This window comes from Chenopodium quinoa, unplaced genomic scaffold (assembly GCF_001683475.1).
Source record: "Chenopodium quinoa cultivar QQ74 unplaced genomic scaffold, ASM168347v1, whole genome shotgun sequence".
In the NCBI taxonomy this organism is placed as follows: Eukaryota; Viridiplantae; Streptophyta; class Magnoliopsida; order Caryophyllales; family Amaranthaceae; genus Chenopodium; species Chenopodium quinoa.
Genome location: NW_018743331.1, coordinates 3,414,848 through 3,426,670, shown reverse-complemented (window position 1 = coordinate 3,426,670; position 11,823 = coordinate 3,414,848). Strand labels below are relative to the sequence as shown.

Genomic DNA, 11,823 nt, shown 5'->3' with positions numbered 1-11,823 from the left:
TGTAGGAGCCCAGTTTGTTGGAGTGACATAAGTGAAACTGTTTTACTTGGGCCTAAAATGATCGAGGAAACTGTTAAGCAAGTGAAGTTGATCTAGGAGAAAATCAAAGCAACCCAAGATAGACAGAAAAGTTATGCTGATGAGAAGCGCAGAGATGTAGAGTTCCAAGTAGGAGAAAAGGTGTTGTTGAAAATATCTTTTTAGTAGGGGATAATGAGATTTGGTAAGAAGGGGAAGCTGAGCCCAAAGTACATTGGGCCATATGAGATTCTCCAGAAAGTTAGGAAAGTGGCATATAAGTTGGTCTTACCCAACGAATTAGAAAGGGTGCACAATGTTTTTCATGTAAGCCAGATTCGCAGGTATGTTCCTGATGTTGCACATGTGCTAAAACCAGAGACAATTGAGCTAGATGAAAGCTTGACCTATGAAGAAAGACCGGTGAGAATTTTAGATAGTAAAGTTAGATGCACCAGAAACAAGGATGTGAAGATAATCAAGGTTTTATGTTCGAACCATAAGGTTGAGGAAGCAACTTGGGAGGCTGAGGCAGAAATGCGTAAAAAGTACCCTAACCATTTCATGGTGAGTGGTTAAGTTACGGGAACGTAACTTCCTTTTAAGTGGGGTAGAATGCAATACAGTTTCGCGCTTTTATTTTATGTCTTTAAGTGAGCCTTTTGAGTCAAGTCCTTAGGTTGTGCATGAACTTAATAAATTCTAACTAACCAAGATAATTCATAATATTAATTTGAGGTATTAAATGTTTGTAAGTTTCGGACGAAACTTCTTTTAAGGGGGGTAGACTGTAATACCCCGAATTTTAGAAAAGTATTTTGGAAAGTTGTTAAAATTTGGAGCCAAAATGAATTTTAAATTTTGGAGCCAAATATAAGTATTTAATCATTTGAATAATTAATTATTTTCGGATTTCTAAATTAATAATACAGGTTTAATTATCTTTTATAGGTCGGTCCATATTTTATTCGATATGTATGCTATTATATTAGCAATTTCAAGAGTTTTAAAGATAATATACATTATGATTTACAACTATTTGTAGTATTGATATTATCTAAAATATTAAAATATTTGTATAATAACTTGGTTTGATTACAAAATTAAATTATTTTATTTAATGAGATTTTCGTTTTTATATTAAAATAAAATAATAAAAGAAAAAAAGATTTTTGTGAAATGAGAAGCTGGTAAAAACATTCATGGTTTTAAGAATGATTTTATCACTTTACTTTGTTAATAATTATATTTTAACTTAACCTCTAATTTTCTTCTTCATTATCTCATTTTTTTTGTTGCTATTTTCCTTCTCCCAACCATATGTGTATCCATTTAAAATTTTTTTCTCATCTTTTAACCCAACTACTAATCTAGACTTAATTTGATTCAATTACCTTAACAATCCCAAAAACTTATCATATTTTCTAGTAATCATATCACACCTTAAGCTCTATCTTTTCTACACTCTAAACACTATAAATAGACTCTTAAGTCCCCCCACTTATTCACACCAAAAATCAGAAATTCTCTTCTCTACTTTCTATCTCATCACGCCCTCTTCTTCCTATATTTCCTTCCTCCTTCTAGCTTACATAAACTCTGCAACCCGCAACCAAGTTGTTGCCACCGAACAACCACCACTTCCGCCACCATCCCTGCCACCAACGACCAACCAACTGCCGCCAGTCTGCTGCCAACCTTCTGCCGTGACTTGCTGCCAAGGAGGTGTAGTGCCACGTTCCTTCCTTCACCCTCCTTTTTGCCACAAGTCTATAAACAAAATGATGATTACTATACTATGATTATTATTACTTATATTATCATACTAATACTATTCTTTTAAGAAGCTATTATTATTTTGACACTAATGTTACTACTTTGATACTAATAGCACTAATTTGATACTAACATAATTTGCTTAATAAAGGTTAAAATTTAGGTAATTCATGCACAAGTAGAATGGTGTTTATGGTTTTGTGTTATTTTGTAACCTTATATTAATTAAGGTTATTTTATTTGTGTAGCAGGTTTCCCTTGATCGTGGTCAAATGTAGTAGTCGTACCTTAACTTTCCTTGTGACCAAGGTACGTATAGGTGGCTAGGTCCTTGATTCAATTTTTGAATGCGTGTTTTGGTAAATGTTTATTTTAATGATTGTTTGGATAAATGTTGCGTATGAATATTTATGTTAATGATTTTCATGATGAGTTAAAATATATAACTTTACGATGAAAGGTTTGATCTTTAAAAAGTGTTTGATTGATTTAATAAAAGTTGTTTAATTCATAATCACTTGATTAAATTAATTTAAAATTTTGCAGCTCATTATGAGCATGAGTATTTGTTATTTTAATTGTCCCTTTACCCGAAACTGGTTAAGTAAGAATATGAGCTTTGTTTGATCTGGTCTTTCCTCGAGTATAGTTTAACTTGCTTGGGGGGCGTGCACACTTAGGTGAGGAAAATTTGTTTGGAAATATATCTTAAAAACTGAAAAGTTTATAAATTGGAAATCTATGGTTTGGAAATCTTCTGTTGATGGACATTACTACCCTTGGAAGGTTTAATTTTAGAAAGTCTAATTTTGGAAAGTGGCTTGTGGCGAGTTTAAATTAAAGTGATTAATTCGAAAGCATGGTTGCCTAATAAAAGTATTTACATGTCTTGCATTTATACGTACTTAGCGTTTTTTCTAATCTGTTTCCTTTTTGTTTTTGGTTAGCCCTGTTTACCATTATTGGTAAGCAGTCTTGATTTCAGGTGATTAGGGGATTTTTCCCTACCAATCACCATCTGACAAGTGGACCAATCAGGTTCCACCATGTGTCCGCCATATGGGCCAATAGGAGTCTGCCATGTGTCAATCATAGATTCGTCCACCATGGACCAGTTGCAACACGACCGGCCACCTAGGCCCAATCCTTGGAAAAAGCCCAGTCAGCCTTAGGTTTACCCTAAACCTAGGATTTGGCACGCATCCCAAGGCATATAAATATGTTCATTAATCCTCATTAAAAGGGATTACGATCATTAATTACTCTCACCTAGAGAAAAACATTTTACCTTTCCGCATTAATTACTCCTTAAACAAGTACTAACTTGACCGTCGGAGGCGGAGCTCAAACCACCCGGAGTCTCCGTTTGTTTTGCAGGTACAGGCGTCCGGTTCCAGTCTCGGAATTATAACTCTCCCGCAGGACATCAGAAAACCCCAAAACATTTTGGCGCCGTCTGTGGGGAGAGTACTTTCGAGATGGCCACAAAGTCTGTACCGAATCCAAAAGAGAGGCGTCCAGAGGACGACCCTCAAGTATACTCAGACCATGATACTGAGAATGAAGTTGAGGTTGAAACACACACGGCCTCAGACGGGACCCTAAGGGCCCGACGCACCCGTCACACCGAAAGGAAGGAACGGGTGGATTACCAAGCTGGACCCAGTAATCCAGCCGGCACACCGCCTAATCAGCAACAGGCGGCTGAAGGGTCTGCTCCCATTACAAGAAACGAACTCATGACCTTCATGAGGGGGTTCAAGGGGGAGATCCAAGAGTTAATTAATAAGAAGACGCCTGCTCTCTCTAAGGAGCAGTCGGCCAGAAAGCCTTCTCATTCAGGAAGAAGGAAGCCTGTTCAAGGTCGAGAGGCGACCCCCCCACCCTAACTTTAGGAAGTGGGAGCCGCCTATGATTGACTTAACAAAGTATCGTTTTCCCTCACTAGGGAAGAGGAAGCCCATTTGTCATATACAAGCGGATGGGTCAAAGAAAACATAATCAGATGCTTGGCTACTGTTAGAGCAGAAGCGGAATGACCGACTGTCAGAGTCGGCCTCCACTTCAGATTTCCAAGATAGTCTGCACAATACCTCTATGAGGTATACTCAATCAAACCATGAAAGTCAGACAGGCGGTACCTCCCGTCGGTCTGGATTTCATACAGAGCAGACGGTACCAAACATGCCATACGTACCGCAACAACAATATTTCTTGCAGTCACCTCTGTTTGGGGGACAGGCGGCAAAAAATGTCCAGCCTTTGGACTGGCAACTACGGTTGCTAAGACTTGGAGAACAGCCATCCGCCTTCTCCAAGGAAATTACTGAGGCCGCTCAGCCGGCCAAAGTTAAAAATATGCTAGTAGGCGCCTATGATGGCACTACTAACCCTGAAGACCATTTGATGGCGTTCACCAACCTAATGTACCTCCAAGGGTTCAATGATCCCACTTGCTGCAAGTGTTTCCCAGCTACTCTCAAAGGAATCGCACAATAATGGTTCGGCAACCTGCCGATTGGTTGTGTGAATAATTTCAGGACGCTTGCTTACTTATTCACCTCCAACTTTGCCATGAACATAGCTGCAAAGAAGACGACCCTTGATTTAGGGACAATTCAGCAGGGTGAAAATGAGGGGCTCCGTTCATACATCAGGCGGTTCAACCTGATGAGGATCCAAATTCAAGAGCTGCCGGATGAGGTAGCCTACACTGATTTTTTCAGAGGTCTTAAGGATGGGTCGACCTTCAAGTTTGACCTGGTTCGAAAAAGGGTTGCGACTCTCCACGAAGCTTTGATTGAACCAGAAGCCTATATGCAGGCGACTGGCCTCTGCAATATTGGGAAGCAGTCGGACGGACGGAGATCCGACAAAAAAGACAGTCGACCAAAGCAGCCGGCTAATAAAGATGAGAAAAAGCGAAAAGAGGTCTGGGCGGCCGATTCCTCTAAACAGCCGGCCTAGAAAAAGAAAAAAGAGTTCAAACCGTACTCTCCGAAGTATGCGTTCAACAAGGATAGCCAAGCTATCCTCAAAGAAATCAAGAGCCGGATCTCAATCGAGAAGCCGGCCCCCATGAAGGGTTCTGCCAACAATCGGAACCAAGACAAATTATGTCATTATCATGAAGACGTTAGTCATGAAACAAACGAATGCATCAGCCTCATGCGCTATCTAGACCGCCTGGCTGAACAAGGCGACCTTGACTCCTATGTCAAGAAGTCTAAGGGGAACACTTCCTCAAAGAACAAGCAGTCGGCTAAAAAGAATCATCAACAGACCGACAGTTCTGATACAGATGATGCAGTCGTCTACACAATTGCAGGCGGCTTCTCAGGAGGCGGTCCCACTATCAGGGGCAATAAAGACAATATCAGGCGGCTAGATGTTAATTCCGTTCATCAAGAACGGACCGCCAAAAGATCATTCCCAGAGATTGTCATTACAGAAGAAGATCTAGGAGGGATTAAGGGGCCGCATGATGACCCTAATGTTATTGAGTGCAAGGTGGCCAACCAAAAAGTTGGCCGGATCCTCATTGATACAGGTAGCTCCTCTGATCTTATCAGCAGCAAGTGCTTGGCAAAGCTCAAGTACAATACTGACTGCATACATCCGGTGTCCCACCCTCTAGTAGGGTTTGGAGGAGGAGTCGTACACCCAGTAGGGCGAGTGGATTTACCCATCCTCCTGGGTGAGAAAGGGGAGGGTCGTCACATGGTGGTTCGGTTCTTAGTGGTTGAGGAACTCTCGGCCTACAACATGATACTCGGACGACCCACCCTGAATAATTCAAAGGCTGTCATTATCCCATCTCTTATGCTGCTCAAATTTGAGAAAGATGATGGAACAGTCGGCTCCCTAAGGGGAGATCAGAAGATGGCTCGGGAGTGCTACCTCTCGGATATCAAACCCACTGTGGTGGCCGCCGGGCCAAGTGATGAAAAAGTGGACCTTAAAATTGTCAAGGAGGATGCGCCTGCTCAAAAAGCAGGCGGCAAGAAAAGAAAGGCTGCCCAATTGGGGGCCGAAATAAAAGAAAGAAGATAGAAATCACTGGCAGAGGAGCGGTCAGATGAATTCCGCCCTCAGCCGGCTGGTGAGCATACGGACCTTGTCCTAGACGACTCGCGTCCTGACCGAACAGTCAAGGTTGGGACGACTTCTCTTAAAATTCTGGGTGAAGATTTTCACCAACTTTTGAAGGAATTCAAAGACATCTTTGCATTCGAGGTTCATGAAATGCCAGGCATCAGTCCTGACCTGTCGGTACATAAACTGGTTGTGGATCCAAAAAAGAAGCCTGTCAGGCAAAAGAAGCGGAACCATGGCGAAGAGAGGAGTCAGGCGGCAGCCGCCGAAGTTAAAAAGCTTCTTGATGCAGGATTCATTCGGCAATGTTACTTCCCAGACTGGGTTGCAAATGTTGTACTTGTCAAAAAGCCGAATGGTACCTGGCGAATGTGTGTGGACTACACTGATTTAAACAAGGCGTGCCCCAAGGACAGATATCCTCTGCCCAAAATTGATAGTCTGGTCGACTCAACAGCCGACCATGCATTAATGAGCTTTATGGACGCCTACTCTGGCTTCCATCAGATTCCTTTGTGGAAGAGAGATCAGGAGAAGACGGCCTTCGTCACTGATCAAGGGATATATTGTTACACGGTCATGCCGTTTGGTTTGAAGAACGCCTCGGCAACCTTCCAAAGAATGATAAATACGGTCTTCTTTGACCAAATTGGGAGGAACGTCGAGGCATACATTGATGATATGATTGTTAAGTCCAAGCTTCAGACAGATCATCTGGCGGACCTCCGAGAAACTTTCACCACACTCAGACGGCACCATGTCATGCTCAATCCCAAGAAATGTGTTTTTGGGGTTGAGTCTGGGAAGTTTCTCGGATTCCTCATCAATCAGAGAGGAATAGAGGCGAACCCTGAGAAAGTGCAGGCGATCATTGACATGCAGTCGCCTCGCACCGTCCGAGAGGTTCAGAAGTTAACAGGTTGTCTGGCGGCTCTGGGAAGATTTCTCAGCCGGTCAGGTGACAAGTGCCTTTACTTTTTTCAAGCAATAAAGAAGAAGGCAAGGTTTGAATTGGGGCCGGATGCTGAGGCGACTTTCCAAAAACTGAAAGTTCACTTGCATTCCTTGCCAAGACTGGTCAGTCCCTTGCCCAAAGAAGCGCTTTACATGTATCTGGCAGTCTCTGACCATGCTCTAAGTGCCGTCCTCCTTGCTGAAAGAGACAGCTGCCAGCTCCCGGTCTACTTTGTCAGCCACGTGTTGAAAAATGCCGAGTTGAGGTATCCCTTGGTGGAAAAGTTCGGCCTTGCTCTTTTCATGGCCGATAAAAAATTGAAGCCCTATTTCTTGGCGCATGCAGTCGTCGTGTACACAGATCAACCGATCAAGCGGTCGTTAACAACCATGGAGTCGTTAGGCCGGATGATCAAATGGGCAATAGAAATTCAGAGCCTCGAAATCACATTCGAGCCCAAGAAAGCAGTAAAGGGGCAAGCCTTTGCTGATTTTATTGTAGAAATGACTCGGCCCTCTGATTCTCAGGTTCCAGACCAAGTCTGGAAGGTCTATTTGGACGGGAGCTCTACCTCAAGTGGATGTGGAGCAGGCGTCATATGTCAGTCGCCAGAAGGCGACAAGTATGAGTACGCTCTACGTTTTAACTTTCAAGCCTCAAACAATGAGGCAGAATATGAAGCTTTACTAGCCGGAATCCGCATGTGCAAGGCTGCTGGGGCAAGAAAGATAGACGCCTGTTCTGATTCACAATTGATAGTGAGTCAGTACAATGGCGAATACGAAGCAACTCATCCGACCATGATCAAGTATTTACAGGCGGTACGAAAAGCAGTCGGATCCCTTGAAGATTCTCATCTGACTCAAGTACCAAGATCTGAAAACAACCAGGCGGATGCTCTTTCAAAGTTAGCATCCTCAGCCTCCTGTGATACTCCAAGAACTGTTTTCTGGGAGGTTATGGAGAGAAGAAGCATTGAGGAAGACCCTGTAGGAATTTTAGATCGAAGTTCAACCTGGATGGACCCAATCAGGGCATACTTAACGGACGGCACCTTGTCGAATGATCATCACCAGGCGGCCGCCCTAAAAAAATGAGCGTCCAGTTTCGAAATGATAAAGGGAGAACTTCACAAGAGAGGGTACCTCCAACCCTTCTTGAAGTGTGTTACTCCAGAAAAAGGACGAGAGGTCCTAGAAGATCTTCACTCTGGTTACTGCGCTTCCCATGTAGGCGGCAGGTTGCTTGCCCAACGGGCAAGGCGGCAGGGTTACTTTTGGCCTACTTTAGAAGCAGATGCAATGGAAATGGTGAAAAAATGTGACAAGTGTCAAAGGTTTGGCAAATTAATTCACCGTCCGGCTACTGATCTCACTACCATCCATAGCCCACTACCGTTTGCTAAGTGGGGCATGGACATCCTGGGTCCCTATACGCCTGCTGCAGGCGGCAGGAAATACATGTTGTAGTCGACTACTTTACTAAATGGGTAGAGGCAGAGGCTGTCAAAGGAATCAAGACGAAGGATGTGATTTCATTCATCTAGAGAAATGTCATCACTCGGTTTGGGGTGCCCATGTCTATGGTTTTTGATAATGGTCCCCAATTTGAGACGCCTGTTCTCAAAAACTGGCTGGGAGACCAAGGCATCTCGCATTGCTTTGCATCAGTCGGCCGTCCTCAAGCGAACGGCCAAGTAGAAGCTTTCAATAAAATCATCTCAGACGGTCTTAAGAAGAAGATTGAACGAGCAGGCGGCCCATGGGCAGATGAACTACCATATGTTCTCTGGGCCATTAGGACGACTAAAAAAGGGTCGACTGGAGGGACTCCATTCCTCCTAACCTATGGTGCAGAAGTTGTTCTTCCAATTGAACACTACGAGCCGACTCTTTGAATAATGTTGTATGACAAAGAGACAAACTGGGAATCCATGCGCCTGGCTTTGGACTCACTCCCAGAAATAAGGTGCAATGCAGCCTTGCGCCATGAAATTTACCGTCTGAGAATGACAAGATCATATAACAAAAGAGTACATAGGCGTCCACTCAAAGTGGGTGACTTTGTGCTAAGAAAAATGGAAGCAGTTGGTAGGGCTAATGAGTCAGGCAAATTAACTCCCAACTGGGAAGGACCCTACCGAATTTATGAAGAGGTTCGAGATGGTACCTACCGCCTGGAAACACCAGACGGCCAGCCCTTGCCTCGAACCTGGAATGTAGATAATCTCAAAAAGTATTATTTTTGAATAATGTAAATAGCCGAGAGCTACTAATAAAAGTTTGATGTTTCACTTCACTTATTTTGTACTAAGAGGGGCATGCCTACTGGTAAAATAGTCGGCTACTCTCCATACTTTTTTAATACGCATGAGGGGCATGCCGCCTGTTCTATACAACCGGCTACTCTCCCACACTTAGTTCACCAAGAACTACCTACGGTCTATGACCGAGAGGATCAGACCAGGCGCCCAGCCAACTGATCCAACTTTTAAAAACTAATCCGACCTGTCCCAAAATCATAGCAGGCGTCCGGCGGCATCCATTCGGATGAAATTCGTCGCAGAGAGCAGCTCCCTTTTGGGTGGAACATTGTTCTATAAACTAATTACACGGAACCTATATGACTGTCCACTAAGACAACCACGTAGCCATTTATGAGACAAGGATAACTCTATCACTGATCCAACGAGTGTTAGCAGTTAACATCCGCGTCAGATAACCGATTGTATTACTTGGGATAGGTACAGCCCGTACCTTTTGAGTTAATAGCCAACAAACATTGGCGAATAAAGGGGTCCAGCCGGCCTCCGCCGTCTGGTACCTCTACTACTCAAACAAAAGTGATGGCGACTAAGTAACATCAATGTAAACTTATAGTCACTCCCTAAAACTTGGTTCGAAATCTAGAAGGTTTTTCAATAGACCGCCTGTTTCTTGAACAGGAGAATTCAAACCCCTGTCCTTACTAAGTTATCGCATCTTGAGTAAATAACCAACAAAATTTGGGTGAATCAAGGGGACTAGCCGGCCTATGCCGCTTGGTGCCTCTACAACTCGAGCATAAACATGGCGGGTGAGCAACCTACAAGATTACCCATAATCGCTCACATACTTAGCCAGGATTCAAAAGGTATGACGGGACCGCCTGCCTAAAGGTGAACTAGAGCTCTCGTACCCATAACACTGTTAAGATGTTTTCTCTTCAAACCAGACATATTTGAAGAGTTGGTTCGCAGAACGGTTTTTTTTAGCAAACCAGAACACAAGAACTTTTTCTACTTAAGTTAATTTGCCAAATCTAACGTATTCACCAAAATATGTTGGGGTCCGACTGCATAAATGGCCGACTGATCGCCTAACCTGGAACTAAGACAACCAGTCGACCAGGGGCATAGGCAGCCTATATATTGTACCTGTTTGCAACTATCGGCCATACAAAACAGTCGGTATAACACGCAAGCAGATATCAAAGCTCTTCAACACTTAGCAAAAATTAAAAAGCAAAATTCGAAATCTTGATGAGCTAAGACAACCAAAAAGATGGCCGCCGAAATCATATAAACAGTCGGCCATATAGACCGGCAAAAATATTCAAGACCCCGGCCCCTCGGCCGGGTAAGAGAAATACAAAAACAAACGGCACGCAGGCCGGAGAAAAGTTGAGTACAAAAAGCTTTAGGGTTGAGGTAAGGTTTCAGTATTGCCTGCCGCCTGACCAACAAGAGGCGCCTGGTTCTGAGAGGCCTCCTTCTTACTTGTTTCGGCATCAGGGGCCGCTTCTGTAGACGTACCCACCCCAATCGGTTGCAGGGCCACCACCACCTCTTCCTCTTTTTTCTGAGCTGGACTCGGCCTCCTGGTCCTCTTCAGCCGCCTGCTTCATGATTTGCTGGTTGTACTTTTCAGTACAAGCAGCGAACTTCTTCTCCCAGGCGGCATAATGAGCTTTTGGAAATAGACACATCCAGGTCATCCGCATGATTTGAGCAGAATCCTCCATCATGGCCTAGGCCAGTTCCATCTTCTCTTTTTCGGCCTTGGCCGAGAGCTCATTAGTAAGGCTCTTCTCCTGCTGGACCAGGCGCTCTTTGACAGAAGCCAAGGATTTCTCCAAGGTCTCGACCTGAGTCATTTTCTGCTTAAGCGGCCTCAGCTCATCTTTGAGGCTCTTGACCGTTGCCTCCAGCTCGTTGTTCTTCTTTTTGGCCGCCTCCAACTCAGTACGAATGTTGGCAGTGGCCTGCGCCTGATAATAAAGAATATCAGTTGTCAAAAATTCATTTTGGGCAATTTGAAACATTGCCTTATCTACGTTAGAGGCGGCCATAGCCTTAGCAGCCTTTACCTCTTTATTTTTGGCGTTGATTGGCCTACGAAGGTCGTGTACTCTCAACATGGTCTGAAAACAGGGAAAACAGGCGTCAGAAGAAGCAGGCGGCAAGCAAAGAAATAAAGTTGAAAAATTTTCTAAGTCTACCTCAGAAAGGAGACCCATAATGCCATCTAAGTCAAGGGTGTCAATATTTGTCAAAAGCAGTCCGCTTCTGTTGCATTATGGAGGCTCGCAGCATAGCGGCCGCCTTCTTGGAAGCAGTGATTTGGTCCATGGCTTCAGCTACAAATAAGAACCACAAAAGTTAGAAAAATTTTCAAACAAATCAAAATGAAGGGTATATATTTTCAAGTGGCCGACTACCTCTGGAGGACCGACTGCTAAGGCCACAAGCGGCCAGGAAAAACTTGTCATAGAGCCATTGAAACTCTGGGATGCATTTTAAGGGCACCTGCTCTCGTAACCCAGTGGTAGAGTTTGCCCTAATCTCTACCTTGAACAACCCTTGGTCCAGGATCTCTTCCCTGGCCTTGAGGGGAACAAGCGGCATGCTGCGACTGCCTGCTAGAAGAGGTGGGTCTTTGTTCCACCTATTGTAGCGTTTGTTCAACAGATGGTCGGGACTGGAAATAATGAGGAAGGTG

General features: G+C 43.9%; 1 protein-coding gene across 1 annotated transcript; it reads left to right on the top strand.

Moving 5' to 3' along the window:
* Positions 1 to 213: 213 nt before the first annotated feature.
* LOC110737546 lies at positions 214 to 597 on the top strand. The gene has a single exon (XM_021917890.1). It carries the CDS (start codon positions 214 to 216, stop codon positions 595 to 597), a length of 384 nt encoding a protein of 127 aa, XP_021773582.1.
* Positions 598 to 11,823: the final 11,226 nt, after the last annotated feature.

Coding starts and splice junctions, on each gene's coding strand:
- LOC110737546 (XM_021917890.1), top strand. CDS start 214: ATGAGATTTGGTAAGAAGGGGAAGCTGAGCCCAAAGTACATTGGGCCA.